Source organism: Choloepus didactylus, chromosome 10 (assembly GCF_015220235.1).
Source record: "Choloepus didactylus isolate mChoDid1 chromosome 10, mChoDid1.pri, whole genome shotgun sequence".
Lineage (NCBI taxonomy): Eukaryota > Metazoa > Chordata > Mammalia > Pilosa > Megalonychidae > Choloepus > Choloepus didactylus.
This window is the reverse complement of record NC_051316.1, coordinates 131504117-131516943: the sequence shown is the minus strand read 5'-3', so window position 1 is coordinate 131516943 and position 12827 is coordinate 131504117. Positions and strand designations below refer to the sequence as shown.

The window sequence follows — 12827 nt, the reverse complement described above, 5'->3', positions numbered from 1 at the left end:
TGGGGTTCGGGGTCCCCTTTACCCCTAGAGGCAGGCGAAAGCCCAGGGGAGGCCAGGCCTTAGCCCAGAGCACAGGGTCGCGCCCTTGATGCCTGGCCCAGCTGGTGCAGGAGACCCTCCTCTCCCAGCGACGCAGTTCAGGACCCCAGAGGGTTTGGGGATCAGCCTTGGGCGGAAGCAGCTGGCCGGGCCGGGGGCATCGGGCCCACCTGGTGACAGGCCCGCCCCTCCCTGCAGTTTCCCCAGGGCCCCCCAGCCCCAGCCCCAACACCCGGGCCAGGAGAAGCACTGAGACCAGAAACCAGCAAGATGATCACGAGGCCTGAGGGTCCCCAAACCTCCCCTGCTCAGCACTGGGGCCCCGGGCCCGGGCAGACCCTGAGTGGGCTGGGAGGGGGTCGGGGGGCACGGGCCTGAATGTGGGGCGTGGGCTGCAAATGCTCCCCCCGTGGGCAGTGCCCAGGGCTGCCATCAGTCTCCGAGCCCTGCCAGGCCCTGCTCCTGGATCAGAGGGTGAGGGGACGGTCATCCTGCCAGGGGGGCTGCTGGACAGAGGAACCCCCAATCCCACACTTCAGCGCGCTCACCCCACCCCTGCCCCCGGGCTGGGGAAGGAAAGGGAGCAGAGCCACCGGCGAGGTCCCGTGTGACAGAAGGTGGCAGCAGGTGACACTGGATCAGGCCCAAAGGACCCTTGGGCTTTGTCAGGAAGCCGGGAGGATGGGATCACGTTCAGGACGGAGTGTGGGTTGCAGTCCCCGGGGCCTGGGGCACTCAGGACCCCCCAGGACTGGGAGGGTGCAGTGGACGCAGGGCCAGGACCGGTGGGCTGCAAGGAGTGGAGGTGGCCGAGTGGCTGCTTGACGGTCAGTTCCAAGCTGTCCACTCCTCGGGTGGCCCAAGGCTCGTCTGGGGATGGGCCAGGGCTGCTATTGTGTGGGGGGCCTCCCGGGGAGTCCGGAGCTGTAGACCCCAGGCCCCTTCGCCCGGACGTCAGGAGCTGCAGGTCACCGCGCAGGTGGCGCTGCAGAGGTGGGAGGGGGGTGGGGGGCCCCTGGTTCTTCCTAAAATTGCTCTTCACCCGGCCCGGAGCCGGGGCCCCAGGCGGAGGTCTTTCCCCTGGGCTATGACTCGCCCTGTGGGGGCTCCAGGCTGGGGGAAGGTGAGGGGAGGTGGGAGGAAAGGAGCCATCAGAGGAGAAGAAAGGGGGTGGGGGAGAGGGATTGGGGGAAGGGTTGGGGGCCCCCGGCTGGCAAAGGACCCTGCATGCCCTCCTTCACCCTGGCCCTTCCTCTCTCACCACCTCCCCCTTGTTTTCCGGGAGCCCGGGCTCTCTTGGGGTGAGGAAGAGGAGATGGGGGTGAGTGCAAGGACAGACAGGGGGTGCCGGGAGCCCAGGAAGGCTAGGGTTGGGGGGAAGGTGGGCGGGTGTGAGGCCGTCAGCGGGCGGCCAGCCTTCCCCGTGAGGCCTCTGCAGCGAAGTCCCGCCTGCGCCGCACCCCCTGACTCACTTCCTTTGCCCAGAAGCGGAAACCTGCCCAGAGCTCCCTCCCGCTGGGACACTCCCTGGGGACCCGCAGGTGTCGCTCCCCCCCCCCCCGCCGGGCCTGAGCTGGCCCCCTGAGACACCCCACCCCACCCGGGACCCCCACCCAGCGACGTGCTTTCCCCCGGCAGGCCCCGGCGTTTGGAGCAGGAGGGGCCCCCCGGCCAGGGCTGGGGCCGGCAGGGCCTGACCCGCAGCTACAGGTAGGGGTGGGTTGGGGGTGCCCGTCCGGCCTGTGACTGCGCATCCTTCCCGGACCTCGCCCTCGCTGACTGCTCGCCTCTCCGGGGGTCATAGGCTCTGCACCTCCCCGCTCTTCCCTCTTCCTCTCCTCTTGCTGTCGGTTTCTGCGCCCCCACCCTCACCGACTCTGGGGGGCTCTCTGGCTCTGCCCCTGAGTATGTTCACTGTTGGGATGGTGGGAAGGCCCCGGTGCCAGGGGGGCAGCTGGGAGGACCCAGCTGAGGCTGGGGGCAAGGCTGGGGCCCACTCTCAGAAGCATAAGTTCCGGCCAGAGCCCCCACCCCGCCCCCCAGCTCCCGGGGTGCTCGGGCCTCTGCTCCCCACGGCTCCTCTTGGGACATGCAGGGCCCACGGCGCCCGGCTGTCGGAGCTGCGGGCGGAGGCGGGTCCGGGTTGACCCTGCATTACCCCTAACCGGCCGGTCGACTCCTCCTCCAGGAAGCCAGCAGGCAGCCCGATAAGCGCAACTCCCCCTTTAGCTCCCTCCCCCCAAGTCACTTCCTCCAGACGGCGGCTGTTTATGGGAAGACCCGAGGGATTTGCATGGGGCCCTGCGGGGGAGCAGCTTCCTGGTCAGGGGGGCGAGGCTCGGGCGCAGCGAGGCCGGGCCAGGCACTGGCCGTGGGGCGACCCGGGCCGCACTCCGCAGGCCCCCCGGAAAGGGATCGGGCGGCCCCAGCAGAGGGCCGTGGCGGGGGTCTGGAGACCTTTCCCATCTTCCTGCTGCAGGGACGGCGACGTGCATGCGGAGCACCGCCCCCGAGCCATCATGGACCGCGGCCAGCCCAGCCGGGAGTTCTTGGCCGGCGTCCCCCGCGCCCCGCGCCCCAGCGTGATCGCGCCCGTGCGCGCCGTGCTCCGCCTGCGCCGCCGCGTGTGCCTCCTGCGCAAGCGGCGCCTCCTTCCGCCCGGCGCGGGGTCGACTATCGCGGGGCCGGACGGGGGGGCCCCGGGCGCCGCGCGCGGGCTCCGACCAGCCGCAGTTCTTCACCTTCGACAGCCCTGTGGAGCTGTCCTCGAGGGCACCGCGCAAGAGGCGCCGGCGCAGCCGCGTGGTGCTCTACCCCGAGACGTCGCGCAAGTACCTGCCGCGCGCCGAGCATAAGAGCCGTGCGCAGCGCTGCCTGCTGCTGCTCGTGGCCATCGTGGGCTTCCAGGTACTCAACGCCATCGAGAACTTGGACGATAACGCGCTGCGCTACGACCTGGACGGGCTGGAGAAGACGCTGCAGCGGGCCGTGTTCGGCCAGCCGGCCGCCGTGGGGCGCATCGTGGAGCTGCTGCGGGAATACCTGGCCACGCACGTGCACAGCCGCCCGCTGCTCCTGGCGGTGCACGGGCCCAGCGGCGTGGGCAAGAGCCACGTGGGCCGCCTGCTCGCCGGCCACTTCCGCGCAGTGCTCGACGACAGCGCGCTCGTGCTGCAGTACCACGCGCGGCACCACTGCCCCGAGCCACGCGCCGCGCAGGCCTGTCGCGAGGAGCTGGCGCGGCACGTGGCCGACGTGGTGGCGCGGGCCGAGGCGGAGGAGAAGACCCCGCTCCTGGTTCTGGACGAGGTGGAATTCATGCCGCCGGCGCTGCTAGACGAGCTGCACGGCCTCTTGCAGCCGCAGCGGCCCCACCACTTCCACAACGCCATCTACGTGCTCCTCAGCAGCGCCGGCGGCGGCGAGATCACGCGCTTCGTGCTGCAGAACGCGTCCCGCGCGCTGGCCGCGCGCCCTGGCGGTGGTCGCGGCGCACGGGCCGGGGTGGCTGCGGTTCAGGCCCAGGAGGAGCTGCGTGCCGGCCTGCGGGCGCTCCTGACCCGCGAGCACCCGCTTTGGAAGGTGGCGGCCATAGTGCCCTTCCTGCTGCTGGAGAAGTGGGACGTGGTCAGCTGCTTCCGGGAGGAGATGGCCGGGGAGGGCTTCTTTCCCGAGCAGGCCCAGGCCGAGCGGCTGGCTGCGCAGCTCAGCTACTACCGCGTCGCCGGGCGCGAGTTCGCCGTCACCGGCTGCAAGCAGGTGGTGGCCAAGGTGAACCTCTTGTAGCCGGGGCAGCTGGACGCTGTGGACACTAGGCCAGTTGTTTGGGATGATGGCGGCAGCAGGAGACAGCTGAAACTTGGACTCCCTCCAGGCGCCCAACAAATCTGTGGCTGCCCCCACCCCAGCTCACACTCTTGAGCTGCAGAGGCTGGCGAGCACCGGACAATGTGCTGTGGTCTGAGCTCCCCACTTCCAGTTTCATTGCCCCCTGAGAGCCCCCAGTCTGTCCCTGGCATGGCGGCCACCATCCAGTCCCTAATTGGGCCAATATTTCTCAGTGCCGGCTGTGTCCGCCATGTTCCAGGCCCCATCTGGTGAGTGCTCACGCCATCCCAGGCAGTAGACAGGCCGTCCCCGTGGTACAGGGGATGGTCTCAGGTGACTCAGTGGGTGATTCTGTGAGGCGCTGCCGCAACCATCACACCCACAGCGCCCACCCCCTGTAGCCCCCTGCTCAGCCCTGGGGAGGCCCAGAGGTGCTTCTCCAATCTGTGGCCTCTTGGGCCGGGGAGCAGCCTTGCAGTGAGGTGTATTTGGGGGTCTCCTGTGGATGAACTGCTACAGCGTATCATCTGAAAGCACCAGAAGGAGGGCTCCTCCCAGGGTGAGAGTGGTAGGAGGTGAGCCTAAGTGGGGAGCCCTGACCTGGGCCACCCCCCTACCCCGGCCACAGTCCCCCCAGGGCCCCGAGCTGGGGGGTGCATTCAGGTGCCCTGGGGCAGGGCAGGCCAGGTTTCTCCCCAGTGCTGGGCGGGTCCCCAGGCCTTCCGCTTCTGCTCCCCCCTCTACTCTAGAGATGAGGTTGTGTGTGTATGTGTGTGGGGGGGTCTACAGCCATCAGTGACAACTGTGAGCCTCCTGGGCCTCTGCCCCACCGTGGAGGTGAAGCTGCAGCTGAGGCTACTGGGTGAGCCCCCAAGGCCAGCCTGGCCCACCCCGGCCACCCCCTGTCCCTGGGGTCCTGTCTGCAGTGCAGCTCCAGCAGCATCTGGAGAGGGGAGGGGAGGGCAGCGAGGAGGCCACCCGAGCCCCGGGCCTCTTGCTTGGGCTCACGGGAGTTCACGGGGTTGGAGTCCTCCCCCGTGAGCCCGTGGCCGACCCCCTTGCTGCCTCTGTTGCCCTTTGCACCCTCAGGCCTGCCCACGCCGCGCGCTCTAGCCACCAGGGACGCTGCCCCCAGCCCCTGCCATCTGGACGCGTCCGCAGCCTTCCCGCACTCCCGGCCAGGAGACAAGTGAGCCGCGGGGGAGCGGCCGGGCCTAGGGCTCCCAGGGTGGCGCAGGGGCAGCGCAGGTGTGTGACGCGGGCGCCGGTTCCCACCTCCCTCCGGGGCTGGGAAGCTGCGTCCAGACCCCACGACCGAGGACTGTCCCCGCCGCGGCCCAGCATCCCAGCAAGTCCCGGGGCTTGGAGGGCGGCGGGGGCGCGTGGCGAGTGCCCCCTCGTGTGCGCTCCGGCTTCCTGCCCCAACACCTGCCCTCAGAAGGAGCCTGTGTCCTGGGACGGCCGCCAGGCCGGGTCCCAGTGCCTCCCGGTCACCGTGTTCTGTCCACCTGGACCAAGTTTCTGTCTGATGGAGCGGGAGCCGCCGGTATCCCCTTGGGCAGCGGAGCACAGCGTCCAGGACGGGAATGAGTGGGGTGGGATAGGACCGGGGCACGTCCTGCCGGGATGGGCCTGAGGATTCCTTCCACTCAGAGGTGCCAGCTGGGGCTCCCTGAGCAGGGTGCGGGCAGGGTGGCACCGGACCCACGCGGGCTAGGGACACCTTTGCCCCTTGTGACTGTGAGGGGGCCCGAAAAGTCTGTGAGCTGGAGGGCTGCACCTCACCTGTGTCCACACCAGCCCCACTTTCACCTGACAGAGGTGTGACAGTGGTGGACCCCCCAGCTCTGATGTCGCAGGTGTTTTGTGTTGATGCCTCAAGGTGTGTTCATGTGTTGGCACATGATCATGTGTGAGGTATGTGTGTGTGTGTGGAGAGCTGCTGAGTGGGGGGAGTGTTTGCCAGCCTGTGCATGGGTGAGAAACCCAGGGTCCTGCCCAGGATCGTCACCTCCCCTTGAGGGCTGCCCCCAGAGCAGCCTGGAGGTGTCACCCGCTGAGCCAAGCTTGGGCCCTTCATCCACCCCTTCAGTCAGCAGCACCCACTAAGCTCATATATCTAAAAGTCCAAACTTACGAGGGATTTTGTCTTTTTGTTACTGGTTTCTAACATTATTACATTGAGGCCAACTGTGCTTAAGAAGAATGTGCATGTTCTAATTGATGCAGGTGCTGGCTGTACACGTGGCCAGTAAATCGTGCTCGTTGATGAATTGTTTGGTTCAAACCCAACAGCCTGTTTTGTTATGTGGTGGGATTTTTTGTTGTTTGTGTGTGTGTGTGTGTGTGTGTGTGTGTGTGTGTGTGTGTGTGTTTTGGCTGTTTGAACTATTAACAATTGAGAATGGCATGTTGAAATCTTTTCCTCTAATGGTGGATTTGTCAGGGTTTTTCTGAGCCTCTATTTAATAGGCTAATGTTGGTTTACATTTTGTTTTGTTTTGTTTTGTTTTTCTTTGACAAACTTCTAAAGAGAGAAATGGTGCAAATCCGGCAAGCTGATGGAAGGACTGTGGGGTCACAAGCTCTACAGCAAAGTTTTCCAGGAAATCCATCACTAACTAAAAGTATTTTCTTCAATTGCCCTAGACAGGTGCTCAGGCCCAGGTTAGGCAAACCGCCAGCTCATCAGATTACCCCGAAATGTAATAGCTGTTTCCCCTCATGTGTGTGTGTAGATTGTTTATGTACAGTTGTCTCTAAGTTATTTTTTAACATACTCCAAATATCGTATGTAGTAGCTCTCTCAATTTCTAATGCTGCCCTTTTTTTAAAAAAAAAATCTACTTTGTAAGATACTAACATAGCTAATCCAGTTTTTTTGTCAGTTAGTATATGTGTGGGATGTATTTTCTATGTCTTTATGTTTTAACTGTGTTTTTTGAAACAGCAAGTAGCTGGATTTTTAACAAATTTAATTTGACAGTCCCTGTCTTTAAGCTGTCAAGTTTAATCCATTTATATTTATTGTAACTATTGGTATTGAAATACTCAAACTCTTGCCTGTAATTTTATTTGTGCCTTTTAGTTGTCCTACTTTTTCTGTTCTTTTTTTTATTTCTTGCCTTTTTTTTTTGGTAGTGATCCCCAACTCCTACCCCCACACCAAATGTTCCATTTTTCTGCTTAATTGGTTTATACCATGAAAAGCCAAGTTAAGTCTAAAGTTAGTATCTTACACCCTGTCCTGGACAGTACAAGGAGCTTAGATCACCCGAGTGCCAGTTCAGCCCTTGTTCAACCTCAGTGCATTTTATCAAGATTTTAATTTGGTCCTTTTGATTTAATTTTGCATATCAGACATTATTCTTTTTAATTTTTATTGAAAGTACTCCAAATGTTCTACAGTTCCCATTCTGTTGTAAATCAGGTGTCCTTATTTGCACATGGGTTTGTTTTTGAGCTCTTGTTTTCTGTTTCATGGGCCAGTTTTATTCTCCTGGGCCAACACAAAGCTGTCTTGCTACAGCTTTATAAGTCGTCATAAGTCATGGTACTGGCTGGAATACAGTCTTATTCTTCTCGAAGATTTGGGGCCTTTTTTCTTAGAACTCACTTTTGTCAAATTCTTTGAAAAACCTTTTAGGATTTGATTGGAATTTCATTGACACTATAGATCATTTGGGGGGAATATTGATATCTTTACATTACTGTACATTTATTAAGGCCTGATTTTATGTCTTTCAATAAAGTCTTGTAATTTTCTGCAGAAAGGTCTTGCTCATTTCTCTTAGATTTATTCCTAGAAAGCAAATTATTGTTTGTTGGTATCATCAGGGGTTACTTTTGTAAAATACAATACACATCAAGAAAAGCATATAAAACAAAAATTCGTGTTAAAAGTTTTATCACAAAGCAGCCACCCACCCGCTCACAATAGGGTCAAGAAATAAAACACTGTGAGAGTTGCACTGTCTCCGTCTCACCAGCGTCCCCTCCCCGGCCCCAAGGCAATTGCTAACCTACTTGCAGAATAGTCACTGCCTGTTTTCTTCATGCTTTTACCACGTAACTGTATAACCCTAACCCTAAACTAACCCTAACCACATTAGTTTAGATTTTTTAAGCTTATTTATGTATTTATTTATGTATTTTTAACAGTTTTATTGAAATATAATTTACATTCCTTAGCATTTACTTATTTTAACTGGACAATTTAATGGTTTTTTAGTAAACTTACAGAGTTGTGCAAACATCACCACAATCCAGGTTTGGAATATTTCCATCAGTGCAGAAAGATCCATGATGCCCATTTTCAGTGCATCCCTGTTTCCTGCCTCTCTCCGAAACCACTAGTCTGCTTTCTGGCTCTATACGTTTGCTTTTAAAAGACATTTATGTAGAGACTATAGAATGGGGAGTGGTTGCTAAATAAGTGCAGAATGTTTAACTAGGTTGAACTCAAAAGTTTGGAAATGGACAGAGGTGATGTGACACTTTAATGTGAGAATAGTTAGCAGTGTTGAATTGTGGGAGAATGTTGTGGAAAGAGGAAGTTTAGAGTCACGTATGTCACCAGAAGGAAAGCTGGAGATTAAAACATGGAAGTGTACAGCACAGTGAATCTTGTGGTCAACAATGTGTGTGATTAATTGTACAAATATTAAAAAGTTCTTTCATGAACTACAACAGATGTGCAACACTAATACAAGGAGTTAATAATAGAGGGGTATATGGGAAAAAATGTACCTATTGCAAACTATGGACTATAGTTAACAGTAATATTTTAATACTCTTTCATCAACAGTAACAAATATACTACACCAATATATGGGTCAGTAATAGGGGGGAATAAACAGTATGGGAGGAGTTGGGTTTCCTTTATTATTTCTTTTCTGGAGTAACAAAAATATTCTAAAATTGATTGGGGGCTGTATGTACAACTATGATGATACTGTGAGCCAGTAATTGTTCACTGTGGATGGTTTGTATAGTGTGTGAGTATATCTCAATAAAACTGATAAAATAAAATAAAAAGAAACACGCTACCAACAACCCCCCCCCCCCACTCACACACAAAAACATTTATATAAATTCAATCTTTTGTAGTCCTTCGGGTCTGGCTTCTTTTGCATAGCCTGGTTTTGAGGTTTCTCCACGCTGCAGGGTGTATAGTATTTTAGGCCTATCTGCTGCTGAATGGTATTCCATTGAATGGATGCAAGACATGCTGTTTATTCTTTCACCATCAAATGGACCTGGCACCCTTATCACAGATCCATTGGCCATAGATGTGTGGATTTCCCTCTGGACTCTCAGTTCTAGTTCATTGATCTTTATGTCTATTCTTTGCCAGTACCACGCTGTTCCAATCACTGTAGCTTTGTAGTAAGTTTAGAAATCAGGATGTGTGAGTTCTCCAACTTTATTCTTCTTTTTCAAGATTGTTTTGGCTATTCAGGGTCCTTAGCAATTCCACGTGAATTTGAAGATTGGTCTTCTCATTTCTGCAAAAAAGGCTGCTGGAATTTTGATAGTGATTGCATTGAATTTGTAGATTGTTGTACATAGTACTGACATCTTAACGATATTAAATCTTCTGATCCATGAACATGGGATTTGTTTGCATTTATTTAGGTCTTCCTTAATTTAGCAATGTTTTATAGTTTTCAGCATAGAAGTCATTTGCTTCTTTGAGTAAATTTATTCCTATGCATTTTATTCTTTTAGATGCTATTGTAAATGGAATTGTTTTCTTGATTTCCTCTTCAGATTGTTTTTTACTAGTGACTTCTGTGTGTTTGCTTGTATCCTGCAACTTTCCTGAATTTGTTTATTATTTCTAGTAGCCGTAGTAAGGATTTTATGGGATTTTCTATATATAGGATCAGGTCATCTGTGAATAGGGATACTTTGTCTTCTTCTTTTCCAATATTGATGCCTTTTATTTCTTTCACTTGCTTGATTGCTCTGGCTAGAATTTACAATACAATGTTGAATAGCAGTGGTGACAGTGGGCATCTTTGTCTTGTTCCTGACCTTCAGGGGAGAGTGTTCAGCCTTTCACTGTTGAGTATGACTTTTGCTGTGGGATTTTCATGAATGCACTTTATCATGTTGAGAAAATTCCGATCTATTTCTAGTTTTCTGAGTGTTTTTATCATGAAAGGATGTTGGATTTTGTCAAATGCCTTTTCTGCATCAATTAAGATGATCATGCATTTTTTTCTTCATTTTATTAATTTGGTATACTACGTTGATTGAATTCCTTATGTTGAATTATCCTTGCATACCTGAATAAATCCCACTTGGCCATGCTGTTTAATTCCTTTAATATGCTATTGGATTCAGCTTGCCAGTATTTTGTTGAGGATTTTTGCATCTATATTCATAAGGAATATTGGTTACTAATTTTCTTTTTTGTGTGTGCTGTGTTTATCTGGCTTTGATATCAGGGTAATGCTGGCCTCATAGAATGAGTTTGGAAATGCTCCCCCCTCTTCTGCTTTTTGGAAAGTTTGAGGATTGGTGCTAATTCTTTTTAAATGTTTGGTAATTTAGCAGACACAATCTGGTCCTGCACTTTCTTTGTTGGGAGTTTTTTGATTACTGATTGAAACTCTTTACTTGTTATAGATCTTTTGAGATTTTCTATTTCTTCTTGAGTCGGCTTAGGTAATTTGTATGTTTCTAGGAATTTTTCCATTTCGTCAAGGTTGTCTAATCTGTTGGTATACAGTTTTTCATAGTATTCTCTTATATTTCTTTTTACTTGTGTAAGGTTGGTAGTAATGCCCCTACTTTCATTCCTGATTTTAGTGATTTATGTCCTCTTTTTTCTTTGTCAGTCTGGCTAAATGGTGGTCAACTGTATTGCTCTTTTCAGAAAACCATTTTTGGTTTCACTGATTCTCTGTTGTTTTTCTGTTTTCCCTTTCATTCATCTCGGCCCTTCCTTCTGCTTACTGTAGATATAGTTTGCTCTTCTATTTCTAGTTCCTTTAGATGTGAAGTTAGGTTCTTGATTTGTGATTTTTTTTCTTTTTTTGTAAATGAAATTTTATTGAGATATATTCACACACCAGATAATCACCCAAAGTGCACAAGCAGTGGTTCATGATTTCATTATATAGTTGTGCATTCATCACCAGAATCAATTTTTGAAAATTTTCATTACTCCAAAAAAAAAGAATAAAAATAAATAATACCTCAAACATCCCATACCCCTTACCCCCCCATTATTTATTTATTTGTTTGTTTTATTACTCATCTGTCCTACACTGGATAAAGGGAGTGTCAGTCACAAGGTTTTCATGATTACACAGTCATACTTTATGAGCCATATAGTTATGCAATCATCTTCAAAAATCAAGGTTACTGGATTACAGTTCAACAGTTTCAGATATTTCCTTCTAGCTATTCCAAAACACTAAAAACTGAAAAGGGATGTCTATATAATGTATAAGAATGACCTCTTGACTCCATGTGAAATCTCCCAGCCACTGAAACTTTATTTTGTTTAATTTCTTTTCCTTCTTTTGGTCAATAAGATTTTCTCAGTCCTATGATGCCAGGGCAGGCTCATCCCTGGGAGTCATTTCCTGCACTGCCAGAGAAATTTACACCCCTGGGAGTCATGTCTCACATAGGGGAGAGGGCAGGGAGTGCACCTGCAGTCTTGGCTTAGAGAGAGAGGCCACATCTGAGCAACAAAAGAGGTTCCCTGGGAAGAGACTCTTAGTCATAATTTTATGTAGGCTTAACCTCTTCTTTTTTCTTCTTTTTTAATGTAGGCATTTACAGCTATAAATTTCCCTGTGAGTGCTACCATTACTGGATATCATAAGTTTTGGTATGTTGTGTTTTTGTTTTTGTTCATCCCTAAATATTTTTAATTTCCCTTGTGATTTCTTCTTTGACCATTGGTTGTTTAATAGTGTGTTGTTTAATTTCCACATATTTGAAAATTTCTAGTTTTCCTTTTGTTGTTGATTTCTAGCTTTGTTACACTGTGGTCAGAGAAGATACTTCAATACTTTAATTAATTAATTTAATTATTTCAATTTAAGTATTATTTATTGAGATTTAGGATTTGTTGCCTAACATATAGTCTCTCCTGAAGAATGTGCACTTGAAAAGAATGTGTTCTGCATCCTGCTGCTGTTCAGCTGATTTGTTCTACATATTTCTGCAGGTGTAATTGGTTTATAGTGTTGTTCAAATTCTCTATTTTCTTATCGATCTTCTGTCTAGATGTTCTCTCGATTATTGAAAGTGGTGTATTGAAGCCTCCAACTATGATTGTAGAACTACCTATTTCTGTCCTCAATTCTGTCAGTTTTTGTTTCATATATTTTTGGATTCTTTTGTTAGCTGCCTATATTTACAATTGTTATATCTTCTTGTTGAATTGAAACTTTTATCTACATATATCCTTCTTTGTCTCTCATAACCTTTTCTTACTTAAACTCTATTTTGTCTGGCAATAATATTGCCACTTTCACTCTTTTTTTTTTTTTTTTTTGTTACTCTTTGCAATGAATACTTTTTTCACCCTTTTACTTTCAAACTTTTTGTGTCTTTGTATCTAAAATGAGTCTGTTGTGGGCAGCATACACATATTTCATCCACTCTATCAGTCTCTGCCTCTTAATAGGGGACATTTAACGAATACCTAAGAAGGAAGGATTTACCTCTGCTATTTAGATATTTGTTTTTTGTCTGCTTTGTATGTCTTTTTGTTCCTCAATTACTCCATTATTGCCTTTTAAAAATTCAGTTGTTCTTTAAATAGTGTACCATTTTGATTCCTTTCTATCCTTTCCTCCATAAATTTTTAATTTATTTCTTAGTGGTTACCTTTATAATTACAATGAATATCTTAAATTAATAACAACCTTCTTCAACTAGTACCAATCTAATTTCAGTAGTATACAAACTCTATGTTGCCATACATCTCC

At 50.8% G+C, this 12827-nt stretch overlaps 1 protein-coding gene across 1 annotated transcript; it reads left to right on the top strand.

The window, feature by feature from the left end:
• Nucleotides 1-1482: 1482 nt before the first annotated feature.
• On the top strand, nt 1483-4726 carry TOR4A (torsin family 4 member A). The gene is given in 3 exon segments (XM_037798449.1): nt 1483-1749; nt 2519-2734; nt 2736-4726. Coding segments are annotated over 2 exon segments (1266 nt in total). The 5' UTR covers nt 1483-1749; nt 2519-2558; the 3' UTR covers nt 3826-4726.
• The last annotated feature ends 8101 nt before the right edge of the window (nt 4727-12827 follow it).